Source organism: Microtus oregoni, unplaced genomic scaffold (assembly GCF_018167655.1).
Source record: "Microtus oregoni isolate MIOR12 unplaced genomic scaffold, Mior012 000018F_ref0000195, whole genome shotgun sequence".
NCBI lineage: Eukaryota > Metazoa > Chordata > Mammalia > Rodentia > Cricetidae > Microtus > Microtus oregoni.
Genome location: NW_024543077.1, coordinates 3,065,134 through 3,081,990, shown reverse-complemented (window position 1 = coordinate 3,081,990; position 16,857 = coordinate 3,065,134). Strand labels below are relative to the sequence as shown.

At 42.9% G+C, this 16,857-nt stretch overlaps 2 protein-coding genes across 2 annotated transcripts in view; one reads left to right on the top strand and one right to left on the bottom strand.

The window, feature by feature from the left end:
- The window catches only part of LOC121458889 (X-ray radiation resistance-associated protein 1), a 70,688-nt gene extending 68,972 nt beyond the window's left edge, over positions 1 to 1,716 (bottom strand). Inside the window, exon 1 of the mRNA XM_041668252.1 lies at positions 1,379 to 1,716. The gene's annotated coding sequence lies outside the window, so the exon portion shown is untranslated. The remainder of the gene's footprint in view (positions 1 to 1,378) is intronic.
- On the top strand, positions 1,687 to 14,906 carry LOC121458890 (signal peptidase complex subunit 2). The gene is made up of 5 exons (XM_041668253.1): positions 1,687 to 1,842; positions 9,422 to 9,505; positions 10,035 to 10,195; positions 12,937 to 13,071; positions 14,063 to 14,906. The coding sequence occupies exons 1-5, from the start codon at positions 1,729 to 1,731 to the stop codon at positions 14,247 to 14,249; spliced, it is 681 nt and encodes a 226-aa protein (XP_041524187.1). The 5' UTR covers positions 1,687 to 1,728; the 3' UTR covers positions 14,250 to 14,906.
- The last annotated feature ends 1,951 nt before the right edge of the window (positions 14,907 to 16,857 follow it).

Sequence of the window (16,857 nt, the reverse complement as noted above, 5' to 3'; positions counted from 1 at the left end):
TAAGCCTATTTTTCTTTTCTGAAAGATTTATTTATTATGCATACAGTGTTCTTTCTGCATGTATCCATGCACACTGGAAGAGGGCACCAGATCTCATTATAGATGGTTGTGAACCACCATGTAGTTGCTGAGAATTGAACTCAGGACCTCTGGAAGAGCAGCCAGTGTTCTTAATCTCTGAGTCATCTCTCCAGCCCCATGGGCCTATTTCTTAAAGGAGGTATTCTATTACAGTGTATTAGAATGGCCTGGTTTCCTGACTGTTCACCACACCAACCTCAGGCTGAAGCCGAGGCCCTCCAAAAAGAGTCTAGTGATCTCATTTCCAGTATCTCAAGCAAGGCGTGGCCTACAGAAGGAGGGTTTGTAATAAATGCTACCCCAACTAAACAGGCATAAACAAAACGCTGCAGGAGTACTTTGTTTTGTCTGCTAGAAAGGAAAAGGCAAGGATCGAGGAGGGTTTCGCAGAACAGGTGACGTTCGAGCTGGGTGCTAAGAAATGAGAAGGTGCAGGAAGGATGAATGGCAACAACAAAAAGCCAAGAGGTATTCGACCACGGTGGCCAGGAATAGCTTAACAAAGGATGAAATCTAGTCTAGTGTTCACTATTTTCATATGAATGTTAGCTTTGCCACGACAGGTTTTGTCTGTTTCAGAGGTATACTCTGAGTGACCAGAACGGGAGGACTGATTACATGCTAAGTAATTCAGAGGCTGGGCCTGGTGGTTTGTGCCTTTAGTTCTCCACTCAGGAGGCAGAGGCACCTAGATCTCTGTGAGTTTGAAGCCAAGCTGTCTACACGGAACCTTACAATGAAACCTTGTCTCAGGAAAACACAATGTCTTATGAATTCAGCATTTGGTCCATAATGTGAATATTTATGGGAAGTATATAGGTATAAAAGCTAAATATGGCATAAAGTAATATTCCTAAGCCTCTAGATTAGCAACCAGATTTATTTTCCTTACATGCCTTATACAGTGTCAAGTTTTATCGATGCTCAATATTTTTTCTTAGTCAATATTTGTAAAATTAGGATGCCAAACTGGAAGCATGCTTTTAATTTAAAAAACTAAAAGCTCTGCTTCAGCTGTGTTCTGACCCATGCTCTCTGCTTTCTGGTAAGTTCATTATTTTGAGATTGACACTGGATAGATGTGAGCGCACGTAGGGCACTGCCTGGCAGATAGTAGGCGCTCAATAAATGGCAGTTCTACTTGAAACGCTACTAACAGCTAAGAGGATAGTCACTTTGGAGAGACTACTCGAGCTAATGCTCTAACAACAGGGATAGAAGAGTGAAGAGCAGGCTCTTCCACGCTTTCGGGGCTAGAAAGACTCTTAACTCAAGCAAACCAAGTTTCCTGCCACACCTGCCTCCGGCGTCGCTTCCGCCTCCGAACCGCCCGCTGAGGCGACGTCCCTGACAGGCGGGAAGCACGCCTGCGAGCCTCACGGGAATCTCGGAGTCGCTCCACGGTGGCGCTTGCCACAGCCTTCCCCACCCACTCCTTGGTAACCGCGACGCTGCGGCTAGCAACGTAGGCAGCAACTGGCGACCGCAGATTCTAACAAGTCCCGTCAAGCCCCGCGGCCACTCTCCGCTCTCGTCAGCCCACGAACTACGGATCCCGATGGGCGCTGCGTAGGCATCACGTGGGCGGTTTCAGCCAATCGGCTTTGGACAAGTCGTAGAGGGAGGGAGACGCGGAAGGGAGACAAGATGGCGGCGGCGGCGTCGCAAGGCGGGAGAAGCGGCGGTGGCGGAGGCGGTAGTGGGGTTGGCGGCGGCCCCAGCTGTGGGACAAGCAGCAGCCGCACTGGTTTGTTGGATAAGGTGAGGATCTGGGGCCTGGAGACAGTGGAGAGCCTTGGGGATGCCCGGGAGGTGCTGAGCACGCCGTCCCATCCCCGCCCCCCTTGTCTGCGGCTTCTTGACTAGCGCTCCTCTGTAGCCCACCACCGCGCTCTTGTCATCTGCCCTCTCAGCGCATTCGCATCTCAGCCTTCTCTTTAGGTCCTCTCTTTTCCGCAAGTGTGCTGGTCCCTAACGCTGGCTGCCACCGCAGCTTTTTAAAGTTATTTATGGCTATATTTCGCCGTAAGGATCCCGTTTCTGTTGTGCTAAGGGGGACACACTCTTGAAAGTGCCCATTTCAACAACGCGGAAAACTGATCTCCCCAAGAACTTAAAAGAATCTACTCGAAGTCGGTGTTCCCCAGACTTCCGCCGTCACCCTCGCGTGTTGCTATAGAGGCCAAACAGTTCCTTGGCCTTTTACTAACTAAAGTTTCTAGGCGGATTTGTTTTTCCCATGATACGTCAAATAATGAACTATTCGTATGTTGGCTTCCCTTGCTAAGCTGACAGAAAGTCTTTTTCCCCCTCTGCGTTCGCTGCCTTTCTCTTTCTTCCTCCGCTTGTCCCTTGTTGTCTGTGCCAGCTAGCTGCTTTTCCACTCTGCCTACCCAGTCATTTTTTTTTAAAACAACAACAACAAAAACCATCTTTATCCATAAGTGCTTAAAGGAAAGGGGTGGGGCTGCTCCTGAATTGACCTTCTTGCCCTTTGCACAGCATCTTGGAAGAAACAGTTATGTGAAAAACAGGCCTAGTATTGGTTCTGCCTCTGGGTATGTGACCTGAAATATGCCTGTTCTCCCCGTGTCTGTTACTCATCTAGAAAAGTGCGGGATTTAGCCAGGGTATATCGTAAGATTCCCAGCTGATGTGATAAGTATGAGCATGCTGCTTTAATATAGTAAACCATTTTTTCTTGAAACATTTTAATTGAAAAGCTTTCTGACTCTTCTGTGCCAAGCAGATTTGTAGTGCCTAAGAAATGAATACCTGATTATGTTGAGGGCTCCGATCCAGGATTTGTGTCTCTTCCCACATAGTAGGCAACTACTCCACCATGGAGCCACTTCCCCAGTTCTGCTTGGTTCTTTTGAGGGTCGTTAGATTCAAATTAAGATAGGGTCTTGCTGTGCAACTAAGCTGGTCTCAAACTCAGACCCTCCTGCTTCTTTCTTCTGACTACTCTCACAGTCTTAATACTTCTTAAGTAGGAATGTGTTCTGAGAATTGGTTGGTATTTTTGTTAAAATTCACCCTTTCTGTTGGGTGTGCAACTCACAGCTTATGCTGAGCCTTCCCAGGGTGACTCTGTCTCCCCTCTGCTTGGATTATCACTAGCAAACATAAACAGACATTCTGCCATGGCAGAGCTTACTACACAGTGCTCTTTGATGTCTGTCAAGGCTTGGGTTCAGGTTTCACTGCAGATTTTTGGTGTCCAAGGATGCTCAAATCATTCATAAAATGGTATAGTATTTGAATATAAGCTACATACCCTCCAGTATACTTTAAATCACCTTTAGATTATTTGAAATACTTGCTGCAAAGTAAATGCTTTGCAGACAGTTGTTATACAGTGACAAAAAAATGTTTGTGAGTTTAGGAATATAAAGGTTTTTCGTTTTTGCTTCTGTTTTTGTTTTTCCCATTGAATACTGTCTATACATTGGTTGGTCCTTGCCTGTGCGATATTGATATAGAGAGCTGACTGTAGTATCTTTGTGTTAGGATAATTTGGCTTTTAAGTATCTCTGCTACTGGAGTAAAGTATGAAGACTGTGAAGTTACTTAACCTTAGAACCTTTTCTTTTCTTCATCTGAAACAAAGAGAGTTATATGGCAGGGTTTGGGGCAGAATCAAGACAGTGTATCTATCAGCCTCTGCACTCTGAAGTTTACTGTGTCGTGATGAAGGGAAGTAGCAAGTTTCTGTTATCAGAGTGCTCAGACTAGCCAAATAGGAAGTGGAATATTCAAAATAAGTATATTTAAGGAAACATGATGCATTCAAAAGGTACTTTTTGCAGAAATTCAAATGAGAGAGGATGGTTCTTAAGATCTGATAGCTAAGAGTTAGAGTCCTGGGGTGAAAGGTGTCATGTCTGAGTAGAGTTCAGACATGATGTTAAGAATGAGAAGAACATATCAGGTAAGAAAGTTTTAAATTGTTTATTGCATTTGATGTATTTCAGGGTGTGTGTGTGTGTGTGTGTTTGGGCATATGGTGTGGAGGTCAGAGAACAATTTTTGAGAATCAGTTTTATCCTGCTGTGAGGGACCCAGGGACCCCATGAGGCTTGGCGGTAAGTATCTTTATCCTTATACAGAATGTGATGGTGCTTGAGATTCTTGTAGGCTTACCAGGAGGGTCTCTAGGTAAACTAGTGATGGTAGAGTTAGACTGGAGAGGGTCACTGAAGTGCGATGGAAAGACTTTTGAGACTATATAAAGTGACTTTAGGAAAATTATTCCCGTAGTTCACAGAATTAGACATAATATGGCCATAGACTAGTGTATAGGACTTAATAGAAAGAAGGACAAGTTTGTGTTCTACAGCCCTTACGTTAGCCGAGAAAAATGCCCCCAGTCTTAGGAAGAGCTGTAGAAGATGCTGCTCAACGTGTCTAGAAAACTGACTGCTGAGGTGGGAAATCTGGACCTGTCCTGAGTGGAGCAGGTCTGTGTGAACAGTGGGGTTTTGTTCTAGGAGTGTTCAAATGAAGATGGTGCCTTTAATATAACCTCTTCAACATGATTTCTCTTCTTGCATTTTCTTTTCTCCCTTTGGGGGAGGAAGGCTTTTATTTCCACACCTGTTGTTTCACTTGCCATGAAGAGATGTGATCAAGGTGTACGAATGTGCTTCTCGATTTCTCAACACAGATGCGAGTTTAAGAGCAAAGCGGCACCTGTTTCCTGTTTCAGAAACAAGTTTGCAGATCTAATCTTCCCCCTCCGGGTCACTGCTCTAAGCTGGTTTGCCCCATGTCTGTCAGTGCCTTTTGAACTATATGGAAGCCATAAGGAATAGCTGCTTTGATGAGTGGTGGTGGCACACGCCTTTAATCCCAGCACTCGGGAGGAAGAAACAGGTAGATTTCCTTGTCTACAAAGTGAGTTCCAGGACAGCCTCCAAAGCTACAGAGAAACTGTCTTGGGGAGCGGGCGAGAATAACTGTTTCCCAATTTGTTTGGGCTATTAAAAGTTGGCCTGCTATTCACTCATTCATTCATTCATGAACTGTTATCCAAACCTGGATTATGACTCGTGGTTGGAGTCTGACATTAGGATACGGCTTCTATACCTTGGTTACTGAGAACGTAGCTCTGGGGCCAGCCTTGCCAGCTCCTAGCTTCCTGCAGTGGAGAATCATAAGTGAAATGAATCTCAAGTGTTCATGAAAGTCATCAAGTGAACTTGTTAGGCGGGTGTAGTCAGAGGCTTCATGTATATAAGAACTTCAGAGAAACCCTGTTGGCTGCTCAGAGACTATTTGCAATTATACCAGACAGTATCTTGAAACTTAACCATCATTTTAGTTTTACAGGATTCCATAGAAAGTACATCGTCCCCATGACTGCTGGAAGTAATTCTAGAAGACAACATCCCCTCTCCCAACAAAGTTTGTCCTTAGGGTTAGAGACATCATTTAGGGGTTGATTTTTAAAATCAACTGGTATAGGGTTGGGAGGTTGGGGTGGAAATTATGTAGGCTCAGGGATCTCTTTGATAAAAAGAGGAGGGGGATTTAAATGGGATAATAGCTTACTCACACTAATAATAATAGTGATTGTGAGCTATTATGTATAGACAATTTACGTTGGTATAGATTCTTTCATATTGATACAAATTCAAATTATATTTGTTATATTGAATACGCTCCTATTTCTGTTTGCAATATCTGTACACCTAGGCAAAGTTATTTTGTCATATTGTATGCCTGCATGTTTCTACCTCTACTTAAGACATTTGTATATTGGTACATTTTAGGATATATTGATCATATTGCACTAAACATTTCTACCTCAAGATACTTTATACATACTTTACATTTTGAGGTCATTGTCCTCATTTGCTGCACAGTTGTTTAAAGATTGTTTAATATAAACTCTTAGTCTTTAAGCTCTACAAATATTAAATATTATAGGTCTGCCTGGCGGTGGTGGCGCACGCCTTTAATCCCAGCACTTGGGAGGCAGAGGCAGGCGGATCTCTGGGAGTTCGAGGCCAGTCTGGTCTACAAGAGCTAGTTCCTGGACCGGCACCAACGCTACAGAGAAACCCTGTCTCGGAAAATCAAAAAAAAAAAATATATTATAGATCTTTGATAATCTATGTTTGTCATGATTATATAACTATAATCATGTTATATTATATAACTAATATATAACTAGTCATATTATATAATCAGTTTCTTTAGAAACATAGGGATTGTATTCCGCATAGATAGGTGATCTTCAACCACTTCAAAGAACTATAGAATATGACATTTAAATAACTTAGGGTTCTGTTGACGTGAGACACGATTGCTCCTGGCAACATCAATCTATATCCATGAGAATGTTGAGCACTGAAAACACTCCACTTGGAGCTGTTTTCTCCTTGGCAAAGCTGGCCTTTGGGCAAGAAACTGCCCGTGCCTCGACCACTGACAAAATTTGCGGTGTCCGGAATGGACAAGCAGGATACGAGAAAAAAGACTGCCAAACCTTGCCAAGACAGGGTAAGATGGTTTTGTTCCTGCCTCTTTGACTATGATCTGTCAGTTACTCTAGGCCTTAGCCAGAGTTGGTTGTTCCAGTGTTCCCAGTGAGACTTTGGGTCATTGGCCAGATAGCCGGTTGTCTCTGTCATTTATTGCACATTTTGGAAGCTGCCTGATTGTACTTCCTGCCTACTCAAGAAAAATTATCTACCTTCTCTGGTCTTGGATGAGGTTGAAGACTAGATAGTTGTAGTTACTGTCCTCTCCTGACTTAGCCAGCCATTTCTAATACAAGACTCCTTAGGATAGGATAGTTATTGAAACATTTAGCATATATTTCTTGCTTAATATTGTTTATACTGGTTGTAATTCTAATTTTTATACTTGATATCTGTTCTTATTGTATACAATAGTTTTGTATTGGGTTTGGAACTCTTATTTAGGCAAAAAGGGGAGTTGTTGGGAAACCTCCTTCAGTCAATGGCCTTTGAGATACTTGGGCATGGCCTTGGTTACCAAAAAACCATGCAGGCTCACTTGCTCGCTCTCCTCTCTCTTCTGGCTGCTGGATTCGATTCCTGTTGCCCACTCCTGCAAAGAACTGTGATCTGTGAGTCCATTCTAAATAAAGAACCCTTCATTAGACCCAATTCTGAGCTAGTGTGGGACTGTTTTATTTGCATTTGCCTACATGGGGTATTTCTGTCCTCCAAAACTCAGGCAAGGACAAGTATGCCCTGTTCCTCTGTTGATTAAAAAAAAAAAAAAAAAAAAAAAAAAGTGATTTCTAGTAACCATCATGACTCAATCATGAACATGAATAAGTTGTATGGTTATAATGTAAACTCAGAGCCATGATCTGATCCAGTTAAGCTATTAAATAATGCCAAATCAGTACTATGACTGTTTTGAAAAGATGGCAGGAGGAGCAGGAAAAATAATACGTATGTGTCAGGAGAGTTTCCCAAGATGGTGATTTGTTAGCCAAACCATAAGACTTAGCATATAGTGCTGCCTATAATAAGATCTATTACAGCACCATGGAATGCGGAGGAACCCAAGTGGTATTTAATGGCAGAGCTACAACAGATAGCACATGCGAAGTGGTGTCTGCCAGGGAACCTCATTAGACACACAGTTCATTGGGCACCTTATGCCTAGTCTGTACCAGATTCCTAGAAGGAAAGGTGTTTGACATGGATCACATTGTTCACAGAGCTTAGACACAGGGAACTACTTTCAGCAGTTAGGGGATGTTTTATATAGTGCAGGGAACTGTGTATCAGCCAAGTTGCCAGATAGCAGGGTGGTAGTTCTGAGGGAACTTAGCTTAGTTCCTTCCCATGTGCTGCCCTTAATTATAGTTTATCCAGTGAGGTCCCATGTGAAACAAACTTGCCTTTGCCTTGTTTTAATGTGGGGTTCTTCTCTATGCTATGAATATGTTTTATTACCATTGGTTAATAAAGAAGCTGCTTCAGCCTATAGCAGGGCAGAATATAGCCAAGCTGGAAGAGATAAGAGAGAGTAGGTGCAGTCAGAGAGATGCCATGTAGCTGCCCCCAAAGCAAGAGGTAACAAACCACGAGCCTTGTGGCCAAGTACAAAATAATAAAAATGGGTTAATTTAAGATGTAAGAGTTAGTTAATAAAGAAGCCTGAGCTAATAGGCCAAATATTGTAATTAATATAGTTTCTGTGTGATTATGTGGGTCTGGGCGGCTGGGAAATGAAAGAGCAGTTTCTGCTTACATTGTATCTCTGTGTATATGTTCACATACACGTATGTAGGTGCATGTGTGTGTGTGTGGAGGCCAGAAGCTTCCTCAGTCGATTGCTACCTTTTTGTTTCTGAGACAGAGTCTTTTTATGGAGCCTTGGCTGACCTGGTACTGTGTAAGGCAGACTGGCCTCTGCCTCGGAACACTGAGATTAAAGGCATTGCTACCATGCCTGGCTCCACCTTTTATTTGAGACAGGATCTTTTATTGAATTCAAAGCTCACTGATCTCCCTAGCTTCTGCTTTGTCTTTTTATTCCTTTTTATTGTTCCTCATACTTAGTGTTAAGAAGACCAGAGGGAGGGGACGATACGTGGATATAATAGGGAGGGTGTGATTTGCATGCATTTTAGATGAGCGACTTCTGAGAATGATGGGAAATGGCAACCAGATGGGAATAGGAGCCTAATGTCAGCCCTGCTTGTTTAGATCTTTCTCCATGCTGTAGCAAAGAGAGCTCAGGGTTTTCATGTGTACAAAGTAGAATGGTGCATCCCTTTCTTCAGAAACCAAATTAGTCATGGTTTGTGTAATTCACTGGAAATTTTCCCTACTGAAGTTTCTCGAGCTGGGCATTGGGGTTAGTCAGCATGTTAACACTGCTTCTGCACATTATCTGTGGAAACCGCTGGGAGATTGTACGGCCGAGCTTCATCCCTGGACTCTGCTACCCTCAGTGATGGGGGGGGGGGGTCTGTGAGAATAAGTTCTTTCTCTCTTGAAGTGATAAAATTTCACTATTTCACAGATAATCCAAATCTTGTAGGCTTAACTTGACAAATCCTTTGAGGTTATTAAAGGAATACTGACTGAATGCATATGAGCTGCACTCATCTGTGGTAAAATGGGGTAGGATATATGAGTTGACATAGCACATGCACTGTTCTGGTTCTAGGCTGTAGGATTTGCGTTTTCTGCATGGAAACTTGCACCATCCATATGAGAACCTGACTGTGGTGCCTAGTCTCCATACCATCAGAAGACGAGAGTTCTCAAGGAAGTAGCGCATTCTGCTTTGTAAGGTGCCACAGTTTTGATGCCCAGTTTTTCCGTTTTTTTTTTTTCAGTGGAAGATTGATGATAAGCCTGTAAAAATTGATAAGTGGGATGGATCAGCTGTGAAAAACTCTTTGGATGATTCCGCCAAAAAGGTACATTTTTCAAGAATGTGCATGAGCGTGTTTTTAGCCTGTGGACATGTCTCCTCTCAGATCTCAAAGTGAGAAAATGAGCCAGGAAAGGGCTTCTGAAATTATCACAGAATAAATAGAAGGAAGTGTTTTTTAACATCAGTGTTGGGGTGTCAAGAAAATTGGTAATTCATTGTTTCGAGATTAATTAGTTCAGAGCACAGAGCTTGGGAAGGTAGAACTTCCATCTAGGGAGAGTCCGTAAGGTACTGCCAGGCGCACTTGGGATGCAGAGGCAGGTAGATCTTTGTGAGTTTGAGGCCAGCCTGATCTACAGAACTAGTTCCAGGGTAGCCAAGATAGCCAAGGCTACATAAAGAAACTTGTTTTTGCCTCCCCCCAAAAAAGGCCCAAACCTTTTCTCTGGGATTCTTTGTTAGAGTGGTAAGATGCCAGCTGAAGAGAACACTCGTTCATTCCTACAGGTCATAACATGACCAAGCCACAGCAAGGCCGCATCACTGTTACCTTCCCTCCTGCTTCTCTCTAGGTACTCCTGGAGAAGTACAAGTACGTGGAGAACTTTGGTCTAATTGATGGGCGCCTCACCATCTGCACCATCTCCTGCTTCTTTGCCATAGTGGCTTTGATTTGGGATTACATGCACCCCTTTCCAGAGTCCAAGCCAGTTTTGGCTTTATGCGTAATATCATATCCTTTTTTCATGCTCAGGTTTGCTTTTTAATAACAATTCAAAAATGCCTGCCATTAGATTAGCCTTGCTTCGCATAGAAGCTTTGATTTTTAGGGCTTGCTGATGTTAGAATTAACATTAAAAGCTGCGCATATAAACTCCTGCTATAGCATTGATATTCTGTATTTAATAAGGTTATTTTATCTGTAACATACGTAGTTATTAACTAATAGAACTAGAGCACACATGCACAATGTTAATGAGATCCAGCTCTTTTAACTCGTTGGATTTTTTTCCATCAGACTGGGTTGCTTTAAGCCGTTTATTCCAGACTATTAATAGAAAAGCTTGGGCTTTTAGAAGTTTGAATTTGTTTCCTATTTTTTCTTTGAAGCTGAAGAGCTGGCTGGGGAGGTCCTGAGCATGAGGTGTGGATTTGACCTGTGTTTCAGTGAGATTAAGGACTCCTTCCGGGTCTACACACTATGGGTTTGAAATCCAAGGTGTTTGTGACCTTGTGCTCAGAGGGAAAAAAATGTAAGTAATACACATTCAGAATTGCCAGAATGAGTGGGACTCTGGATGTGGTCGCTATGCTTGTAATTCCAGCTCCCAGGACGAATCAGGATGATCACGAATGTCGAGCCAGCTAGGGCTACCTGGCAAAACCTCATATCCCCATTTAAAAACTGGAAAAAAGAGTTCTGGGAAGATGGCCCAGTTGTTAAAGTATTTGTTACACAAGCACGAAGACTTGAGCTTGGAACCCCAGTACCCACTTAAAAGCTGGACACAGCACATAGGCTTGTGATCCCAGTGCTGAGGAGATGGGGATGGGATCCCAGGGCCGTCTGGCCAGTCAGTCTCTCTGAATCTGAGCTCCAGGTTGGTTCACTATTTAACTTTCATAATTTATAACTTAAAAACGATATAATGGATTTTTTTTTTTTTTTTTTTTTTTTGGTCCATCAAAACGCCTCTTTAGGTGAAGGTATTTGCTGTCCGGTTGATGATGTGAGTTCAGTCCCTGGAACCCAGAGTGAGAGACTGACCCTGCAGGTTGTCCTTTCACTTCCATACCTGTGCCTTGACATACTTTGTGCACACATTTCCCCAGATAAATAAGTATAAAATTAAAAAATTATAGCTATATATCCTCATTAGTATGTAGAACATTAGTATGTAAAAAAAATACATCTTACAGGCTACCTTCACAAAGCTGGAGAGGTAGTGCCATAGTCAGAGTTTGATTCCCGGAACCCACGTCATCTAACTCCAGCTCCAGGGGACCTGACACGTTCTTCTGGCTCCTTCAGGCACCCGTGTGTGCACACACATGTGCACACACACACACACAATTTTAAAAATAAAATGAATCCACTTTCAGAGGCAGTTAGTAAGCCATCTTAGTAAAGCACCCATTAAAAATAGTACTATACAAATAGACAGTTCCTGGTCTTGGCAACAAGTAACCTTTGACTCCTCAATAATCAGATTAGTTATCCTAGTTAGAAATTCTCACTGTTGATGCAATAATCAGATTAGTTATCCTAGTTAGAAATTCTCACTGCTGATGCAATCTCAAAGAACACACCTTAAGTTCTAGAGACAGGGACAGCAGCCACATCACAGTCTCCAAAAGAACTGCTTGGACAGTATTCTGTTTAAAGCAGAGCTTGATCCTAAGGTCATGTTTTATATACAGTACCTTGTGCTAATGGCTATGTATAGAAGCATGATCCTAAGGTCATGTTTTATATACAGTGCTCATGACCACCGCTGTAAGTAAGGACCGTGTGCTAATGGCTATGTATAGAAGCCCCATGACAGTTCTGTTTCGTTTGTCTGAGACAGGTCTCAGTAGATCGACCTTAACTTGCAGTAGTCCTGACTCAGCCTTCCAAGTGTGGAAGTTATAGGTGTGCCCCACCACGCTTACCTTCACGCCTTTCTAAAAGCTCAGTATTCTGCCCATTTAGAGGTGAGCATATGTGGGGAAGAAATTAATTTAGTAAATGCTGACGTGCAAACCCAGTACTGTCTTAACTCAGAGTCCTTATCCTCCTTATACTCCCTGCCTCTCTAGTTCATAAGATTTAAATGACACTCCACACACGTTAGTGGTTGAATATAAAATCAGCACTGTCAAGCTGTGTAGTAATGTGTCTGCATGTACATCTCACAGTAGACTAAATCTGAAGTCACTTTGTCATTGGCTGAATAGTCACATGGAGAATATAGTTTTTATTTTTGTATTTTATGTTTATGGGTATTTTGCCTGCATGTGAGTCTGTGTTAGATCTGGAGCCGGAGCTATAGAATGTACTGAACTGCCATATGGGTGATAGGATTCAGCCTAGGTTCCCTGCAAGAGCAGCCAGTATTCCGAATTGCTGAGCCATCTCTCCCACCGCTGATAGGTTTTTAAGTAGAGAAATAAGCACAGGTGATAATGAAGTTTTGAGAAACTAGGGTAACAGGACGTTCTTAGACCCATTGTCCTTCAGTGTAAAAGATAGAAAGCCTGTTTGTCCTGTACCGTTTCTCTCCATTTTGAGACAGCTAGAGAACGAACCAGAGGAAGTCGTGTTTCTTCTGGGTATTAAATACAAGGGTTAAAGGGAAATAATTAAAATTTCAGTGATACACTAGTAACTTACTTAAGGCTATCAAGAAAATTTTTGTGGCTCTCGTGTGTCATTTGTTGTTACTGTTGTGTTTGCATATTTGTATATTTTCCCCTTAACGTCAGTTGAACCTATTTTGTGATGATGGGGATTCTGACCATTTATACCTCATATAAGGAGAAGAGCATCTTTCTTGTGGCCCACAGAAAAGACCCTACAGGAATGGATCCTGATGATATTTGGCAGTTGTCCTCCAGCCTCAAAAGGTAACTGCCATCCTTGGTCCCTAGAGATTCTGGACTCCTGGTGTTGGGTTTGCCCTGGATTTACAGTGTCCTAGTCTGTGCTTGTTCTATGCCAGTCACAGTGCTAGTCAGTCATGTAAGATGGGGGTGAATGAGCTAGCAGTCAGCGCTAGTCATGTAAGGTGGGGTGAATAAGCTAGCAGTCAGCGCTAGTCATGTAGAATGGGGGTGGATGAGCTAGCAGTCAGTGCTAGTCATGTAAGGTGGGGGTGAATGAGCTAGCAGTCAGCGCTAGTCATGTAGAATGGGGGTGGATGAGCTAGCAGGTTTTTTCTAGCACTGCAGTTCTGAGATTTCTCTATCATAGAAGATACTCTCAGGATATACTTTGTCTTTTTCCTTGTGCCCAGTTAACAAAGGTCAGAGGTTGGGTTGGAGGAATGGCTCAGAGGTTAAAATCCTTACCGCTCTTCTAGAGGACCAGGTTTGGTTCCTAGCACCCATGCAGCAGCTTGCAGCCAGATGTAACTTGAGTTCCAGGGGATCCAGCATCCTCTTCTGTTTTTTCTGTCCTCCTGCATGCATTTCATACACATAAACTCATGCAGGTGAATACATAGACATATTAAATAAGTGAATATTTTTTAAAAGATCAGAGATGTGAGGTTGGTTATCTTTAAGGAGTCTCCATTCTGTAGGGTAGTCCCTGATTCAGCATTGTTAAGCTTATCCCCACCTTTCAAAAACACTTGATTGAGGTGTGTTACTGCTTGAGTTCCTGTTTATTTTTTAATTGATTTTTAAAGTTAGCGTATGAAGTGGTGCGTTTGGGGGCATTTTCATATGTCTGCTCTCACTGGTCCTCCTCCCTCTTCTCTGTTGGTTCCCTTCCTTCCCCTTTAGTGCCCTCTTCCGCTGTTTGGTATTTTATTACTGTCGTCCCTGGCCCCGAGAGCTCTTCAGTTTTCTAGTCTGTTGGTGTTTGATTTGTTCTCTTTGTCCTGATGCTTAGGTTCGATGACAAATATACCCTGAAGTTGACCTTCATCAGCGGGAGGACAAAGCAGCAGCGGGAAGCTGAGTTCACCAAGTCCATTGCTAAGTTCTTTGATCACAGTGGGACACTGGTCATGGATGCATATGAACCTGAAATATCTAGGCTCCATGATAGTCTTGCCACAGAAAGAAAAATAAAATAGCCAATTCTAAAAGCTGTCTTTTGCTGGATTATACAGTTACTGATGGGTAGGAAAGAAACAGAAAGTCTAAACTTGGTCAAGTTTGAAATGTTAAAGATGCCCCTGTGTAGCCCATGCTGGATAAATCGAATATCCTCGCACAGATATGCAAAGCTGTATCTTTGATGGCGAGCTGTAGCCCCCTTGGTCTGCTGGATCGTTGTTGTCTTCCTTAAGAAACATTTTTGTAAAGCTGAGCATTCTTTTCCTTTTTACTTAATAGTACTTTATTTGGCATAGCTTCGTGCCACCACTAACCCACTGGGCCGTGGTGTTCACCTACAATTCCAGTACTTGAAAGGCTGAGGAAGGGGGATTGAGATTGAGGCCCTTCTGGACTGTAGAGCCAGGCCTTGTCTTGGGAAGTGGGTGTTGTTAACTTGTTGCTGACTTTGTGTTAATCCCTGCTTCAGCAACTGTTTCCTTCAGTCCAGGATACAACTTCTTATGTATGACAGCTTTCCTGTATACACCATTTTTGTGGGTGTGTATATATATTTGACTTGGGAAGAATTATTTTAAAAAAATACAAAATATTTTAATTTGTTTAAAATAGACTTGCCTATTACATTTTGTGCTCTTAACCAATTAAAGAAGCCAGTGGCATTTTTAGTTTTATATTCTCTGTTTTCCACTAGTATGTTTCTGTCAATTTGTTTGTGCCCTTTATTAACTGCAATTTTCTAAAATTTTTTTCAATAAATGAAAGAAGATGTGAAACATGGAGTCCTGGTCGTGAAAGAAAAAAACAGCACAGCAAGTGCTTTACTGCTCGTGGTGGGCTCCCTGCTAGGCCACTCACTACTGTCGGGAGGCCTGCGAACCTGGGGCCAGGGACTCTGTTCCAGTGGTGCTGATGCTCACTGCAGTCCTAAGAGGCAGGCACTGTTTCCCGTTCTTTACACACGAGGAAGCTAAGACACAGAAGTTAACAGTTTGCCACACAGATGGATCTAGAACAAGAACTTAAATCTTGGTAATCTGGCTCCAGAGGTTATGTTCCTTCACAGACAAAACAACAGTATTTTTTTTTCCCCAACATTTTCCCAACCAGGACAGAGAACTGGGCACTTGACCAGGTCTTATGACCTTTAGGAATATTGCCCCTCTAGACTTCTGGGATTATAATTCTAAGTCTAGTACCCAAAACTATGTTCACCTTATATGAAAGCACCTGCTGAACACTGGCCATGTTGTCCCTTCTAGCAATACCCAACCAAGTGAGACAAGACTGGCATGTATAATGTATATGCTCTTTCCTAAAAGCCTATGGTAAGTCAAAGCTTACCAAAGCTTGAACTTCTAATCTGCCCCTGTCCCCTCCTGGAATGTAACAATTCAGGGAGGTGGCTCACTTAGTAAAGTGCTTGTCACGCAAGCATAAGAGCCCGAGTTTGGCCCCTAGAATGGATGTATAAAGAAGCCAGGTGTGGTGGTACATTTGTAATCCCAGTAAAATGTTCAAATAAACCCACTTAGAGACTTGGACTGCAGGGATCTCTTACAGTTTTCTCCGTGCCTCAAGCCATTTTAAGTAGTTCAGATGCATTGAAGAAGCAGTTACCAGCCCAGCCAGTATGTGGGCTGCCAGCACTCCTGCACTGATGGCGTTCCTCGTAGATAATTGTCAGTCACATGACCCAGAAATACTCTGCAGGCTCCAGCTTCACAGCTGGCACTCTGTAAGACTGCAGAGTACCTCCTGAGAGCTAGCCTCACGCCACGGCCTGTTTGGGATGCCACTGGGTCGTGGACCTATGGTGCCCTTTCCTCCTGGAAACCCAGAAGCCTATTGCATCCTCCTGTCTTTCACCTGTCTCTAAACTTAAATCTTCTCAAGCAGAAAGAACCAGTAAAGAGGGGAAAGGTCATTATTTACAAATTTCTGCTGCCAATACTTATTCATATGTATCCCAGAGACAGCGCATTTGCTTTGGAACTTCAGGGAATGGAAGAAGGCACGAGATCTCTCTCTGATTCACTCAGCCTGTGAATACCAAAAAGCAGTAACTGCTTTGCTCTCTACTCTCACTAACCTGACTGAGCCCAAGCCAGAGACTACAGGGCAAACCACTAGTCTTAGAGTCAGACTGAGTTTTACAGAGTAACCCTGCCCTCGGTGACCACATCCCCTGTTACCAAGGGTGCACATGCTTGGTTCTCTTCTGAAAGCCTGATTATAATGCTGGATGTGGTGATGCACATCAGAAATCCCAGCACAGGGAGACAGGCAGGAAGATGGCTACAGTTGAGTCCAGCCTAGTCTACCTACCTAGCTCGTTACAGGTCAGCCAGGGCTACATGGTGAAACCCTGGGCCTGATATTCCGGTGGTGTCTGTGACCCCCTTTCTCAGAATATTTTGAGTTCCTGTGTAGTTGCCGGTAAAGTATTCCGGAGGTGGTTGTAGAGTCTGAGCAGTGAGAAGTACTTGGAGAAACAAGAACAAACCAAACCCCAAATCAGTAGATGAGAAGAAATAATTAAGACCAGGCTAGAAAACAATTAGGACAATTAGAAAACAATTTTTTAAAAAATCAGAAAAGGTAGACAGCGGCATAGATAGCAAT